The sequence below is a fragment of the Microcebus murinus genome, chromosome 11 (genome assembly GCF_040939455.1).
Source record: "Microcebus murinus isolate Inina chromosome 11, M.murinus_Inina_mat1.0, whole genome shotgun sequence".
Lineage (NCBI taxonomy): Eukaryota > Metazoa > Chordata > Mammalia > Primates > Cheirogaleidae > Microcebus > Microcebus murinus.
Window position 1 is genome coordinate 54,647,469 of NC_134114.1, and position 17,247 is coordinate 54,664,715.

Sequence of the window (17,247 nt, forward strand, 5' to 3'; positions counted from 1 at the left end):
GCTTTGGCTGCTCGATCTCTGGCCCTCAGAGCCAGAGGGCAAGGCCTGACCTTTCAGACTTCACACCTGAGCCACCAGGGGGTACTAGCTGGGCTGAATTTTAAAATACAGCAACCAACTTAAAAGGAGGTCTCTAAGAGTGAATGGAAACCATGGAGGAAGGAAGAATCATAACAGCTTCTGTGGCCCCCAAATTTTACACTTTTAGGACAAACCCAGAGTCTTGGTTGCTTGGAATGTCCCCTTTGACTTGCAAACGAAAGTCATCAGGCAAGAGAGTATAAGTCTCTTGTGAACTCAGGGTGCCCTCAAGTGTTGGCTGAGGTTAAGCACAGCTCCCTGTTGCCTAGAACACCCTAGAACGATGTGAGTGATACATTTTAGCTTTGTGATTCATGCCCATTAGTCACAATTTTCTGCCATAAGCTTTTCCTACCTTTGTTACTTCTGAAAATTCAGCGTATCAAGGTTTGTGGGATATTTTTTAAAACTCACTTGGATTTGCCTCTGTGTAAATTGAACTCTGAAGGAGAGCAGTTTCCAGTGAAAGTCTTCTCTCAACAAGAATCCTGCCACCAAATCATTTTTTAATCTGCCTCCCCTTTTAAAATGTCATTACATATGTCTTTGAGACCTTCATAAAACTAACAAACACCCTCTAGTTCACATCTTCATTTTGCTTCCATAAGGCCAAAAATTTTATAAAATTTATAAAACAAACAAGTTCCTCCTTGTTAATGGGCTTGTCAGTTTCTAACACTTCATTTCAACTTCTATCTACCTCCCACCGAATGAAAATGATGTCTCGATGTCTGAAAGCCTTTCATTTTCTTTTTTTGGGAGGGAGTGGTGTCTTTCTTAATCTACCTCTATATCAAAGCATCTCTCTATTTTGTTTAGGCCAGTTATCAAACCCCAGGCATTTGAAATTTGGAGAACCCTGCACCCGTGTTCTGATGCGCCCCAAACTTCCAGAGCCACTGCGTTAAGCAAAGAAATTCCTTGCTGTTCCTATTTATTAATCTTATTGATTAACATATATCTTATGTATTAATCCTTACACTTGTTGCTGTCTCTGGGGCTAAATATTCTCTATAGCTCATGTGGGGGGAGCGTGTGAGTAATATGTACGGTGAGTGGTGTGTGAGGCTGGTGTGTGGGTGTACATGGCATGGGCGTGTGTACAGTGTAGGGTAGTGGGGGTGTGTCTGTGTGTAGTGTGTGGAGCGTGGGGACGGTGGTGTGGGTGTCATGTTGGTGTGGTGTGGGCGGTGTGTGGGTAGTGGGGGTGTAGTGTGTGGAGCGTGGGTGGTGTGCGTGTGTGTGTGTGTGTGTGTGGACTGTGCTTGTAAGGGAGACGGTGTGAGGTGAAGTACGCATTGAGATCACGAAGGCCAGAACCGCCTGCTCTGTGGCCTGAGCCCTTAGAAACACTAACCCTGCTGCCCACCCCTTTTGCGGATTGTGTTTCGTTAACCAGGGTGTTGTTTGTGTTTGATGGACACAAACTGGCTGCCACAGGCAATTCTAGGCTGAAGGACTGGGGCAGGGAGGGCAGCGGCCTCAGGAGATCTCTCCCTCTTCCCTGGCAAGGAGATCTGTTAGTCCTCCAGGCTGGACACCTCCTCTTCAGGAGTTACCTTAGTCTTGTAGACAGCCTGGAGATGGCCACACAGGGCTGGAAGGAGCTCGACCTTTGGTCACCCCTGCTGTAAACAGCAAGAAGTATGTTGCCTATTCAGATGCAAATGAATCCTTGCAACCAGTTGAGATCATGCTAAACCTAAAACAATTGGATTTTGAATGATTCCAAATTAGATTAGTTTATAAAGCGTATAGTGCTATGCTTGGAGCTTTGGTATTTTTGTAAGAATGCAATCTTGCTGCTATTGTATTCTGACCACTCTTTAAAATTGAAGTTGTAATATATATACAAAAAAATGCAAGAATTTTCAGTGTGTAGTTCAATGCATTTTGACAATCCTATATACCCAACTAACCACCACCCAAATCAAGATATAGAACATTTCCATCTCCCCAAAAAGTTCCCTCATTTTTCAGTCAATCTCTCTACTCCCCAGCCCAGGGGCAGCAACTATTCTAATTTTTATCACTGAAGATTAGTTCTGCCCATTCTTGAACATTTAAAGAAAGTATGGAATCTTCTGTCTTCTTTCACTCAGCATGTTTTTAAAATGTATCCTTGTTGTATCAGTTCCTTTATATTGTTGAATGGAATCCCTATCTAGCATTAAATAATTGTGATGCTATCCGGATACATTACAATTTATTCCTCCATCATCCTACTGATGGACATTTAGTTTGCTTCCAGTTTTTTATGGGTTTTGGGGGGAAGAGGAGAATGAATTGTTTTTAAGGCTGCTCTCTGAACATTCTCATACATGCCTTTTGAGCAGCCTCGCCTCTGCTTATGTTTTTATTTCTCTTGGATAAATACCCAGGGAATTGCTGTGTCAGAGAGTAGATGTGTGTTTAACCTAATAAAAAAAACTGTCAGTTCTCCGAAGCTGTACCATTTTATACTCCCACCAGTAATGTATGAGAGTTCCACTTGCCCCTTCCAAGAGTTCCCTTGCCAACACTAGGCGGGCATGGAATGGCATCTCGCTGTGGGTTCAATTATGAAGACTAGAGATGTTCAACAATAGGAATTCAATAGTAAGACTAAACTTTAAAATCTTCACTTTTTTAACCTCAAAAAAGGGATATGGCAGTTCCCAGGGGAGCCTGACCTGAGTGTTTTACCTGCACATATCTGAAAGGGAGGTCAGGTGTGCCCATGAGGACTAACCGCACAGGGTGGGGGACCCATCTGGGAGAGACCCCAAGAGACAAACACAGCTCGGAGAAGACAAGGATGATTGGAAATAGTGACGTTTCTTCACCCACAGATGTTAGTTTACCCTTTTTAAATCTGAACACCCATGAGAAGGAAGTTCAAGTGAACTAAAAAAGATGTCTTCAAAGAAATCATCGGAACCTAATGGAGCTCAAGATAGGAGAAAAGGGAATATCGACAGTGGGCAGAGAAGCCTTAGGGTCTAGGCCTGTCAGTAATGTCAGCAGGACCCGTGTCCGACACAGCAGAGGGCGTCAGCCCTGCCCGGCACTCATTGCAATCCTTTCAAGCTAATCCTCACAACAGCCCCACTTTACAGATGAGGAAACTGACATAAAATGGCGAGGTCGGCGTGGCAGCTCCTTAAAATATTCAACGCAGAATTACCGTAGGGTCCGGCAATTCCACTTCTGGGTCTACAGCCAAACGAATCGAAAGCAAGTACTCAAGGAGACACACAGGCGCAGCCACGCCGGAACAGCATCATTCACAACTGGCAAACGGCAGAGACAACCCGAGGAGGCGAGAGCCGCGAGAGACGTGAAGGGAACAACTGTTTGCCAGCGTCCTCATTGCAAGTCTGTGGAGCCCAGTGGGGTCCCCACCGTCTCCCGCCACGGCTGTCCTGGGGTAAACTTGTAGGAGCATGTGGTTGGTGCCAGGTGCTTTTGCTGAGGACGCCATCCCCCCATTCCCGAGCATTAGCAGGGAATTTTAAGAGCAAACTTCCCTTGCCTTTATGAAACAGGGATACAACTGCTTTAGGAGATATATGGTTATTACCCTTTCTCTGTAGTGATAACCATCTATAAACTGCGGGTGTTATCAGAAAGCCTTTGATGGAGAATGTTACGCTTTTACCAAAACCCCAGGGGAAACAACATTTCTTTGCTCTTTTATTGTGTGCCACCTTTACTTGTTCTTCGGGGTGCATTTAAAAGAATATGGAGAGGAAAATGACAGCCCCTATGGATCAATTTTATAGCAAAAACCCTAAACAATCAAGACAGCTTATAAGTTAATAGCAAAAACTAACATAAAAAGAAAGCACATTCATGCAGGAATGAAATGTAAGGTCTCCTAAGAGTCCCTTTCCACACCTCTGAAAACTTAGGTTTCAAAGTATCCTCAAGCTTTAGCTCTGTTAACTCTGGGTACCTTACTTGTGACAGAAATGGACCCAGTGACTAGTTCATAGCAAGATTTCTCAATCTGGGCACTATTGACGTTTTGGGCTGGACACTTGCTGTTTGAAGATGGGGGAGGCTGTCCTGTGCATTGGGAGATGTACTGGCCTCTACCCACTAGATGCCAGTAGTGGCCCTTCTTCCCAAGGCCCTGATGATTGAAAATGTCTCCAGACATCACCAAATGTCTTTTGTGGGATGGTTACCAGATTTAGCAAATCAAAATGCATGATATTTAGTTAAATTTCAGATAAATGACAAATTTATAAATGTATGTCCCAAAATATTGCATGGGACATACTTATACTAATATGTGTGTGTGTGTGTGTGTGTGTGGAGAGAAAGAGAGTAGGGAGGGGGAGAGAATCAAATTTAATTGGCAGCCTGTATTTTATCTGACCACCTTGCCTAGATGGGCAACAAGATTGTTGATGTATTAATATTAAACTAGATGATGTGTGTGAGGTGTCTGGCACATGGTGGGTTTACCATAAATATTCTAGAAATCGGCTGCATGCCTTGCCCCTCCCAGAGCCTGCAGTTGGTACTGAAGGCTTCCTGTCCTTTGCAAAACTGTAACTAGAGCAGGTGCGCTGTTGTGAGGAGAGAGGGGCCCCACGTGTGGATCTGCAGGTGCTGGGAACTAGCGTTGCAGTCAAAGCTGGCTTTACATCTGCTTCTGCCAGGTCATCAGTCTGCCTGTGCGTGAGGCTCCCTGAGTTATTAGATCATTTCTTGTAAGTAGCATCCAGAGAAGGTGATACCGAATGAAAAACTGCTGCATTAGTCCCAGACTCAGTTGCTCTGTGTTTGATTTTTCTGGCACCATAGCCCTAGAAAACCATTCTCCAGGATGCACCAAGACCAATCATTTCCACTGTTGGTAGCAGCTAGGAACTTATTTCTGGGCCAAGATTAATGACCCAAGTAGGCAGCCTTTCCAGAGAGCAGAGGTGAAATTTAACTCTGGGTAGCTGCCTGACATTTTGAAACAAAGAGGAAAGGGAATGAGGGATGAGGAGAAATAGCACTCGAATGTGTCCTGTAGGGTCATAAATCGTGATGGGCAAGAGTGAATTGCATCTCTGCCAACAATTTAATTGATTTGGGTTCCTAAATTTTCTCTTGAGACAACCTGAACAAAACATGCTTTAAAGATGTATTGTAAGAAGTGCCCCTTTGAGAGGTTATTTCCCATCAGCCCATGCACACCACCTTCCACCCTCTCTTCCTGGGTGCTGCCAATGGCCGTGGCAGCCGTCTCCTACTTGGCATCACGGCCACCCTCAAACCCCTTGTGAAGCCCAAGATCATCAAAAAGAGGACCAAGAAGTTTATCCGGCACCTGTCAGATCCATATGTCAACATGAAGTGAAACGGGCAGAAACCCAGAGGTATTGACAACAGGGTTTGGAGAAGATTTAAGGACCAGATCTTGATACCAAGATTGGTTACTGGAGCAACAGGAAAACAAAGCACATGCTGCCCAGTGGCTCCTGAAAGTTCCTGGTTCACAGCCACAAGGAGCTGGAAGTGCTGCTGATGTGCATGCAACAAGTCTTACTGTGCTGAGATTGTTCACAGTGTTTTGTCTAAGAACCGCAAAGCCATTAGTGCAAAGAGCCACCCAGCCTGGCCATCAGAGTCACCAATCCCAACGCCAGGTTGTGCAGCCAAGAAAATGAATAAGCAGCTCATGTGCATACTTTATTCGTATTTAAATAAAACCATAAAAACTGCAGAAAACCCATAAAACTGCCCCTTTGAGTTATTAATACATATCAGTTTTAATTTTCCAAAAGGAAGTCCAATTTGTGTGTGTGGTAGGTTAAAGAGAAAATATATTTATTGCTCTAAAGGGAAGCCCCTTTCCTACCTGGCTGCTGCGAGATGTATTGTTAGAAGCTGAATCACATCTCAGGTGAGAAAAAAACAAGAGTGAAGGAAAAAACAGAACCAGCTTCTGGCTGCCAGCAAAGCCCAAGAGTAGGCTGAAGATTTTCATTTGTTCAGTCTTGTTAGTAAACCTTTGTTGATCATCTCTGTCTTATAAAAAGTTGCATGTTTATAGGAGAGTGTTTTCAAACAAGGTAATAAAAAATGGCATTTACTATAGGGTAGTTTGGGGACATATCTAGCTGGAATGTGTATTGTGTCGCTGTACAAATGAGCAGATATGAAGCATTTTGTGGCTTTATTGTGCTACTGAACAGAAAGCTATCTCTTTTTATCTGTGTGATTTTTTAAAAGTTAAACTATTCCATGTGTCTTCAATGGTAATTCAAGTAATCATGGTTTTCTGTGCTCCTTCCTCCTCTACCCCACTGCTACGGACTCACCAATTCCTCAACATGATAGTGAACTCTGCCAACCATTATGACATCAGGTCATGGGTTGTCAAAGGAGTATAAATGTGTCTTGATTTAATAATAGGTATGTTGTTCCATTTCCAGTAATTTGATGGGCCATGTTATTGGGACTAAACTTCCTACAGAAAATAATTAAGAAGTGTTTAACATAACAAATAGGTTAAAAAAAACCAAAAACAGTAAGAATATAGAAGACTTGAACAACATGATCAACAAACTTGACCTGATGGATATATGTAGACAGTGCACCCAGTAACTGCAGAGTGCACATTCTTTTGGAGCACACATGGAACGTTTACAAAAATGCACCACATACTCTGCTGTAAAGCAAGTTCCAATATATTGCAAAACACTACCAGACATGCACGCTTAGCACAGTGAAATTAAGCTAGAAATCCACTTTTTTTAAAACTCCATATGTTTGAAAATTTGGAAACAGATATGTTTCTAAAAAGTCATTTTTGAATGTATTAGACAAATTCTGTGATTTTAAAAGAATCCAAGAGTGGGTTCTTTGATTAGTTAAATAAACGTTTGTCGAGTGACTACTCTTTGCCAAGTGGTGTACTAAAGATGAGTAAGACAGGGCCCCTTCTTTCAAGGAACAGATCTGCAGATAAGTAATCGCCCTCTGATGTGGTTTTTCTCTATGTCAGACATCATGCTAAATGCTGTGGAAATCAGTAGGATGCAGAGATAGCTCAGTGGGGAGAGCGAACACCTTTTAATGTATCCGAAAGAATACACAGAGGATATTCCTCTAGTTAATGGAAGACTGAAGTTTAAGAGTTCTCTGAATTGACAAGAGCGAGGGGGAGGGGTGGCAAAGGTCCGAAGATGTTGCAGCGCAGGTAACGTGACAATGAGCTCTGCCAGCCACTGGGACATCAGAAAGGGTATTGGCAAAAGGGATATAGCAAAGGGTGGAAGGAGGGACTTGTGAGGGATGTGGCTGGAGAGATGGGCAGAAGCCAGGTCTGGGGGAGGGGGGGGGTCTTGTGGACATATGAAAGAATCAAGACTCTACCCTGAAGGGCCAGAGAAGAACCACTGAAAGATTTGAGCTAATAAGTGATATGATCCACTTTCTATTATAGAAAGAACTCTTAAAGGTACATGGAAGATAGAACAGGCAGACTGGAAGCTCTATTAAAGAAAAGGGATATAAAAATTATTTAACAACAGGGCACTGGCCAGTCAGAAGAGAGGAAATCCAAACAGCTGGAGCCTGGAGAAACCCTTCCAGTTGCTGGGTCATGTAGAGATCCAAGACTCAGGGGATCTGGGCAATAACCATATGTGCACACTTCAATATTCCAGCCGCAACACAGTCGTACAGATCCATGCCAACTGTGCGTCAGCCCTCACAGGGTGACCCAGGCAAGGCATAACAAAGGCCTCAACCACAGAGATGGAGAGAAAAGAACAAGTTTGGGAGAAATACAGAAAATATAATAGAATTGCATTTCTCAGTGATGACTAAGAAGAGTAGAGGTTGACTCCATGTTTCTGGTTTGGAAAGCTCTGAGGAAGGTTAAGTGTCACCCCTTGAGCAAGGTTGAGTGTCACCACTTGAGCTGGAGTCTTTTGGGAAGCATCTGATGGCAATAAACTTCAGGAACTTAGGATGATCCAAAGGACGTGTTCTTGGTGGGGAAAAATTGGCTCTAAGTAAGTGAGATCTGACTATAAGGCTAATGGACTGGTCTTCTCTAGAGTCATGTTTCCATTCCCTGTACTCTGTGGGAGGGTGTGACATCCCCTCGGCTGCAGTGAGCTATGATCACGCCACTGTATTCCAGCCTGGGTGACAGAATAAAAGGCACAAGGACCAGAAATTAGAGCTCCCGGATCATTGTGGTTGCATGCATTTCCCACTCATGAAAAGTGGAATTTCTTTGACATAGATGACAAAACTCTAAGGTCATTTTGGGCCTGAGTCATGAGCTAAGCAGCTGTTTGACTTGTCAAGTGAAAAGTGATTTGTTCTGGATCAGAGGTTACAAGGCAAGAAAAGGGGCTAGGAAAAGGAGCGGGCTAGAGAGGCCAACAGTTAGCAGAGGTGTACAAGCGTGACCTTTGGGCATCAATAACAAAGAGCACTCCTGCTGACCTCTGCCGTCCTAAAGCTGGAGCTATTACAGCCCGCTCTTGTCCCACTCCCCTCTCTGGGAGGAAAATGTTTCCCCTAACAATGGGTTCCGTCAGAATCTCTGTGCTATATCACAGAAATCTGGGAAGGAACAGAAAGCTTTTGTTAATCATGAGCAAGATCTTGCTGAGGCCATGTGCATACAGCAAAAGGAAAACTTGATCTGGAAGATAATGAGGACCATGAAGTTGTTTAGAGCACTAGGGGTTTTATTGTTGTTATTAAGACTATTTTAGGGACTGCTTCTTTGAAAGCAGTTGAAAGCAGGTTGACTGCATTGCTAACATACAGAATAGCACCATTATTTTGCTACAAGTCCTCTACCAACTTTTGGACACTTACAAGTTTACAAGGTATCTTGTTTTGTGTTTTATTTTGAAAGTGTCTGTTTCTTGCCATGGATCAGTATTCAAGAGAGACTTGCTGGCTGCTCCGATGGTAGTGCGTTATCAGAACTTATTAACATTAGTGTCACTAAAGTTGGTATTCAACCCCCTACTGCTAAATTTGACTGGCACAAAAAAATACATAAATCAAAATTTAAAAAAAAGGCCGGGCGCGGTGGCTCACGCCTGTAATCCTAGCTCTCTGAGAGGCCGAGGCGGGCGGATTGCTCAAGGTCGGGAGTTCGAAACCAGCCTGAGCAAGAGCGAGACCCCGTGTCTACTATAAATAGAAAGAAACTAATTGGCCAACTAATATATATAGAAAAAATTAGCCGAGCATGGTGGCTCATGCCTGTAGTCCCAGCTTCTTGGGAGGCTGAGACAGAAGGATCGCTTGAGCCCAGGAGTTTGAGGTTGCTGTGAGCTAGGCTGACGCCACGGCACTCACTCTAGCCTAGGCAACAAAGCGAGACTCTGTCTCAAAAAAAAAAAAAAAAAAAATTAAAAAAAAAGAGAGAGACTTTCCTATGGCCTCATCTGATCAAGGAATAAGATCTTAGAATCAGAGGGAACCCTCACTCTGGAATGAGCTTTAAAATCTAGTGTTCCATGCTCACTTCTGGCAGCACATATACTAAAATACAGATTTTCTGAAACAATACAGAGAAGATTATCATGCCCCTGCAGGATGACACATAAATTCATGAAGCATGCCATATTTAAAAAAAAAATTAAAAAGAAAAAAAAATAAAGTCTAGTATTCCAACTTTCTACCTAATGTAAGAATTCCCAATATTTAGTTTTGTTTGCTTTTCAGTCACCTAAGACTGTACCTGTTCACAGAATGATCATAATTGGTTTGTTATTCATCCATGGCATCAGCTAATATAAGAGTTTATATATAAATATAAATCCTTAAGTTTATATGTAAATAGATATCTGTATGTTTCATTTAAATAAATATTTATGGGAATAAAATAGAAAAGGAAAGTTAATATGTACCTATATATGCTGTAAGACAAAATATACACACAATGCATCTAATGAGCAGACTTTTGTAATAAACTTGCATTTATAATAAAAAGTTTCAGTTGTTTATGGTCAAAATTTGACTATCCTGTAGGTTCTTGTAGTATAAATTTGCATAAAAATCTTGAATAAAATTTTGATTGACCTGTATTATCATAACATTAATACTATATTATTGTCTATCTACAAAAGAAAATCCCAGGCCAGGTGTGGTGGCTCACACCTGTAGTCCTAGCACTTTGGGAGGCCGAGGCAGGAGGATCACTTGAGCCCAGCAGTTGGAGGCTGCAGTGAACTATGATCACGCCACTGTACTCCAGCCTGGGTGACAGAATAAAATCTTGCCTCTAAAAAAAAAGAAAAAAGAAAAAATCCCAAAGGACCCTTGTTTAAAATATGGACACATATACATAACATGCACACTTTACGCTTTTTTCATAACCTCAGACTCATTGTCACCCTCAGTGAAGCTTGGGGAGTGCCATACTTGAGTCAGTCTTACATGCTGGAACCAGAAACCCTTTCTGGAAAGGTCATCTCATTCTCTCTTTGCGTATTTGGAGCACTCACAGAAGATATTTCAGAATAAATAACCCTGAAAAATAAGCCCACGAATTTGTGACTTTCAAAGGCCACCAGGAAAATATGCTTGTTCAATAGCATGGTTAGGATCACAAGTCAAATTCAGGAAGCAGAGGCATAATGTGACTTCCTTGCGCCGTTGGTCTCTTGCTCTGTGCATTCCAAAAGGCAAGACCAGAGCTTAGAAACAGAAATAGTGAAACTGGCAGGAAAGGTTGGCCGGTTGCTTGGGCATGCTCTTACAGACAGATGACTATTGGAGTTAGTTGGAATTTAACCCCTGGACTCTCTCCCTGGGACGTGTAATTGGCTTGCACTTCCTGAAGGCATGATTATGTGCTACAGGCCTATCCCTGCCAATTATTTTGATCACGATTGCTTTGTGCATTGCCGTTGGCAATAATGCTCACATGGTTACAGCCCATGGAGAGCTGGCCTCTGCCCCAAGGGTCCAAGATTAGAATATGACTGGGTTATAGGTCAAAAGATTAAAGGTCTGTGAATACTGTTCTCTTTCCCACCTAGAGACACTAGGGTAGTATCTGGCACTGTCTCACTGATATCCACAAATGAGCATTGTATTGTCAATGTTTAGATTTGTCACAATCAGAATTAACAACATTAGTTGAGTTCAGAAAAAATGTATAAATACTGAATAATGACACAGTCATAATTCCAATTGCCTTCTCCTGTCTTTTCCTTTCAATGCCTGTGTCTCAGAGAAATTAAAGGCTTGTGACTCTTTGAAAAGCTTTCTTTTTTCCTTGTTGAGTGAAAAGTAATATGAGATGATACAAAATCCAGACATTAACTAAGTGTGTCAAAAGCGAAAGTCCCCAGGAGCTCTTACCTCCTACCCTACGTAAGCATTTCAAACACTTCAGTGCACCTTCCTCCCACTTGTTTTCTAGAGCTGTTATGTTTTATGTGTATATAAAAATGAAATCACTATTATTTGCACTGTTTTGAAAAGAGCTTTTTTTCACTGAGCAATGTAACTTGGACATTTTCCATGTCAATTTAGAAAGTTCTACCTCACTGTTTTCCAACAGTTACGTGATTCATGACTATACCTTAGTTTATTTAACTATCTCCCCTTCACACACATCTCCCCACCCTTTTTTTAATTTTAATTTTTATTTTTTACCAATTGAGAAGGAGATGAACAATCTCCATGCGTATCAACAGCAGGTACTGTCCAGCTGATCTGGTTAAATCTTGTAGAGTCACAGATGGTACTAGATGCAAGACAATCTGAGTTTCTGGCCAAGAAGTCATATTTCATGATGATTATATAGTATTTATATTTTAAACCTGTGACATGCTAAAAGGATGAAATTTTATTTCTTGAGGAACAAAATCAGAAATTCATCTGATCATTGTTTCCCCTCTAAGCTCGTTAACCACTTGAGACATTGGATTTTTGAGCCACTTTTCCAAAGAGAATTTCCGTTGGCCAGTTGCCTTATGAGTGCAGACCACAGACAAATCAATACAGGTGATTTACTTCCTTAGCTATTGAAAATTGATCTCACATGTGACATTTAAGGTTACCTTTTAGAACTTTTGGATTTGTGTCTTGCACCTAAAGTTTGCCTTCTTACCAAAGACCGTTTCATTGATAAGATCACATAACTGACAGTCAAATATAGATCAGCAAAGTAGGTGCCAAGTCCCCAAAGCATCAGGGACAGAGCCCAGAAAAGAACATGAAAGCCAGCATTCTTCTATGTGTATCACACACTTCTGCCTGGGCACCTTAGAAGGTTTGAGACAGTCAGGCAACTGGAGAGGAAGCTGGTTTCTGCAGTCTCAGAGCACATCAGCTTGAGGCTGTAAATGGCCTTGATTCTTATGCAAGACACACAACACTCTTATTAGCCCCACGCTGATTAGTGCTGAGCCGGAACTGCTTTCTGTAATACCCTAATTGAGGTCTTTCCTTGCATGGAATTTACATTATCTGTAGATAAATCCCACAGTATGACATTTTAATAAGAGTTTTAACAAAGTCCAAAGGACAATTAGAACTGTCACCCACACAGGAAGTATTTTTTTTAAGACAAAAAGGGCGTGGTGCCAACATAAAGGGTTCATTTAAAAGAAATCCATTTTACTAACTGCAGATGAGTATCCCAAAACAACAACCCACTTTCCCAGTTGAATGTGGCTTGATTTCACAGTCTCATTCTTCACTCCATGTTGCTCTCTCTCCACTTTCTTTTTGTGGTGTCGGCTTTGTGTAGCTCTCAAATTCAAACTTAAGCCATCTTGAAACGGAGCTCAGGAGGGGCATGAGAATCCATGGCTGGGTGGTGATGGTGGTCAGTGTTTTACCCCTTCACTTTTTGACCTATTTTTCTTTCTTTCTTTCTTTCTTTTTTTTTTTTTTGAGACAGAGTCTCACTTTGTTGCCCAGGCTAGAGTGAGTGCCGTGGCATCAGCCTAGCTCACCGCAACCTCAATCTCCTGGGCTCAGCCTCCTGAGTAGCTGGGACTACAGGCATGCGCCACTATGCCCGGCTAATTTTTTGTATACATATCTTTTTAGTTGGTCAATTAATTTCTTTCTATTTTTAGTAGAGACGGGGGTTTTGCTCAGGCTGGTTTTGAACTCCTGACCTTGAGAAATCCACCCACCTCGGCCTCCTAAAGAGCTAGGATTACAGGCGTGAGCCACGGCGCCCAGCCTCTTGACCTATTTTTAATCCAGAGAATAACATTTGAGTTTCCCAAAGCACCTGCAGGGTCATTTCTCAAGATCCTCATGGCGTCTGCCTCGCACTGAAGCCACAGGACATCACTCAGTGGTTGTTGACCCCCCAGTCCCCAGGGCTATCATCATAAGAGGGGAGGCGCACCCAGCACCCTTCCCAGGACTCTGTCCCAGTCAGGTGGCTGGTGGGAGAGGGAGGATCAGTCCTGGCTGATCTGTACTTCCTAAGCACTCATTGGAATTCTATCTCTAACATCGACATTTGAAATTTAAGAACATGCTCTTTTTGTTCATAGGCCCAAATCAGAAAAGACATTTGGCGAGAACTGGCGTGAGGAGACTGGGCTCACCTCCGCTGTACTCCCAATGCCCTTTCTGCAGAACCCGTCCTGGCACGGGTCACACTGTTTATCGTGTCTGTTAAAAAATTGGCCTTCTCCGCTGGACTCTGCCCTCCTACCTCCATGAGGGCGGGAATCAATCTTAGTCTCCATATCGCAGCATTCTGACCGGCACATATTGGCACTTGATAAAACACGAATGAAGGGACAAAAAGTAAATGAAGGTATCACTAGGCATTAAGGAAATGTGAATTAAAATCATAATGATACCAATGGACACCTATTATAATGGCTTACACTTAAGGGGAAAAAAGGTGACAAAATAGTGGGAAGGCTGTGAGGCAGCTAGACCTCCCCTACCCTACTGGGAGGAGTGCGAAATGTGTACAGCCTCTGTGGAAAACTGTTGGGCAGTGTTTTATAAAGCTCAACATAAACATATATGACTCCACTATTCTTCTACATATTTCCTCAAGAGAAAAGTAAAACTTTGGGGGTACACATCCTGTATGAAATGACTACAGCAGCTTTATTCATAATCACCCCAAACTGGAAATAATTCAACTGTCCTTCAACTGCTGAGTGGTTAAACCGTGACATAATCACAGCATGGACTACTATGCAGCAGTGAAAAAACAAACTACTGATATATGCACCAATTTGCACAAATCTCAACTGTATTATGCTAAGTGTGAGAACCAGATTCAAAAAGCTACATACGGTGTGATTCCATTTACGTGATATTCTATTTTGTGTGTGTGTGTGTGTGTGTGTGTGTGTGTGTCTAGAAAGGTTTATTGTCCATGCGGGGTGGGGGGAGGGGAGTGGGAGCTCAGTCCTTCGTGGCAGCTGCTTTCCTCATGGTGGCCAGGACGTTGCTCAGCTCATCCCGCTTCCTCTTAGCACTGATGTGTGTCCCCACCCTTTTCTTGATGAACTTGAGAGCCCGTTTGTCCTTTGAGACCTTGAGCAACTCCATGGCGCGACGGGGCCGAAGCCACACACCTCCCGGATCTCGTCCAGCACGAACTTGGTGTGTTTGGTGAGGCGCCCGCTGCTGCTGGCTGTGCCTCAGTGTGCTCACGTTCTTTGTCAGCAGTTGCACACACACAGGAGGCTGTGTGCTGGTGTAAGATTCTGTCTCAGATCCTGGCGGGGAAGACTCTGATATTTTACTTCAGTTCTGTGACCTTGTGGAAGTTTTATCACCTTCAGAATCTCACTTGACTCCTGGGTAAATAATGAATAATTATACAGCTCTCCTGGGGACAGGATATAGACTACCGGACTTCTGTTCACAAAAATACCAAGCATTGATGTAAATTAAAATTTCGCCTCACATAATTCATCTATGCCGCTATAAATCTCCTCTCTGTTTTCAATTAGATTTGATATGCCTCATTATTTCTCATTGAGCACCGTGTTTGAATTTTGCTTTTATCCATTTTACATTCATTCTAATATTGGCTTTAATTCTTGAAGGGATTTCTGTTTATATCCTATTGTGCTTATTTTTATGTTGTAATAAAAATCTATATTTTTATAATTAGAAATTGAAATCCTGGTAATCTGTATGACATGTATATGAGGAGATATATAACTGCCAGTTCCTAATAACTGTATGGTCAGGGTGCTGGTAGGAAACTGATGACACCCTTAAAAAGGCCATGCAAAAGAGTTTAATGAAGGGACTACTTATGAAGATCTGGGAACTGTTAAGGGAAGCCGATAAGGAGGGATACAGCACCTTGGAGCCACCACTGCCTCAGAGCAGCAGGAGGGAGGTGGCTGGAACCTGACAAGAGCTGGGGCCGTAGGAGGAGGCCCAGGAGATGAGAGTGCCCACTGCCACACCTCCACCCAGCAGGGGGAAACCAGAAGGGAAGCAAGGGAAATAAATATCCTGTCCCTCGTCCCACCCTCTGTTCTTTGGCCTGGCTTCCTCTATTCAAAACTAGCTGATGGCCAGGCATAGTGGCTCACACCTATAATCCTAGCACTCTGGGAGGCCGAGGCGGGAGGATCGCTCAAGGTCAGGAGTTCAAGACCAGCCTGAGCAACAGCGAGACCCCATCTCTACTAAACAACTAAAAATATAGATAGAAAAAATTAGCTGGGCATGGTGGCGCATGCCTGTAGTCCCAGCTACTTGGGAGGCTGAAGCAGAAGGATTGCTTGAGCCCAGGAGTTTGAGGTTGCTGTGAGCTAGGCTGATGCCACAGCATTCTAGCCTGGGCAACAGAGTGAGACTATGTCTCAAACAAAAAAAAAACCACTAGCTGAAAGCCAGTGGGCAACGGAGCCAGTTGGTGCAGTCCCTAGAGGGCCATTTCCTGGCACACAGCAGGGTGGAAAACAGTAGAAAGTAATCTAAAAAAGCAAACAGAAGATACCCAGTACAGTAGAACGGTTTATTGGAAAAAGCATTGTCCCAAATTAATCTTGGCCTTTGGAATTTGGTCGTATACATGTACATGTTCCCCCATGCTTAGGCCCTGCCTCCTTTTGTTCCAAGTACCTTTGTTCTCAGCACTGCCGTCGGTGGTCTTACGACCATGAGCTGGTCACTGTGGCTGATGCCTGGATCAGCTCACTTCTCCATGGGTAGTAAGACTTAGCTGATCAACCCACAGGGCAGACACCCGAGATGACTTTTCCAGTGGGCCGTCTGGGAGGAGCTCTCCTTCACTCTTCTGCTCCTCTGTTTCCAGGGTGGAGCTTCAGCATGGGGTCGGCCTACCAGTTTCACAGTTGGCGTGTGTTCGTCATTGTCTGCGCGCTGCCCTGCGTCTCCTCCGTGGTGGCCCTCACGTTCATGCCTGAAAGCCCACGGTTCTTGTTGGAGGTAACAGATGCTGTTACAAATACTCAAGTAGCCCACATACATTGGGGAAAGTTCCTTGTTAATCCTAGGAAAGTTTGTTTGCCTCTTTGGGAGGTATGTTTCTCCTTCCTACTATGGAACTCTGGAGGGTTTGGTTTCATGGTGGCGTGCTTTGGACAGCCAGCATGTGGAGAAGCTGCCTCATGGCCAGAAAACATTCACGTTCCACCTTAAGCAAATAACTTTTTGCTCAATGAAGAGAACATGGCTTATTGCTTTGGAAATGGAATTTTACCATCCAAAGGATCCTAAGGTACTATTTCCAGTTATAGGCACATTCTTGAACTGCTAATGTATTCAGTGATACCCAAATAGTCCGTCCGTTCCAATGGGACACACCTAAACACATTTGCACAATTACTCGTCATTCGATCTGATAATACAAGATGGTTAATGGAAAATCAGGGAGGGTAAGTGTGTCACTCCTAGAGCTTCACTGTCTCCTCCCATTTCGTAGGTTGGGAAACATGATGAAGCTTGGATGATTCTGAAGCTGATTCATGACACCAACATGAGAGCACGAGGCCAGCCTGAGAAGGTCTTCACGGTGAGTCTGCTCTTCAGAGAATCCACAATGCCAGGGCTTGGGACATGCTTTCTGTCAAGGACAAGATTGCAAATATTTTAGGCATTGCAAGCCATAGAGTCTATCACAACTATTCAACTCTGCCATTGCAGCAAAAAATCAGCCATAGCCAATATGTAAACAAATGAGTGTGGCTGTGTTTCAATAAAACTCTA

General features: G+C 43.2%; 1 protein-coding gene, 1 non-coding gene and 1 pseudogene across 2 annotated transcripts in view; all 3 read left to right on the top strand.

Annotated features, from left to right (window-relative positions):
* SV2C (synaptic vesicle glycoprotein 2C) overlaps window positions 1–17,247 on the top strand; it is a 203,030-nt gene that overhangs the window by 144,241 nt on the left and 41,542 nt on the right. The window contains exons 5-6 of the mRNA XM_076008131.1: window positions 16,334–16,467; window positions 16,964–17,053. Of these exons, the coding sequence (XP_075864246.1) occupies window positions 16,334–16,467; window positions 16,964–17,053 (224 nt within the window). The remainder of the gene's footprint in view (window positions 1–16,333; window positions 16,468–16,963; window positions 17,054–17,247) is intronic.
* On the top strand, window positions 3,012–5,801 carry LOC105856537 (large ribosomal subunit protein eL32-like; annotated as a pseudogene).
* LOC142874178 (U6 spliceosomal RNA) lies at window positions 9,573–9,677 on the top strand. The gene has a single exon (XR_012921999.1). It is a non-coding gene; the product is annotated as a U6 spliceosomal RNA (small nuclear RNA).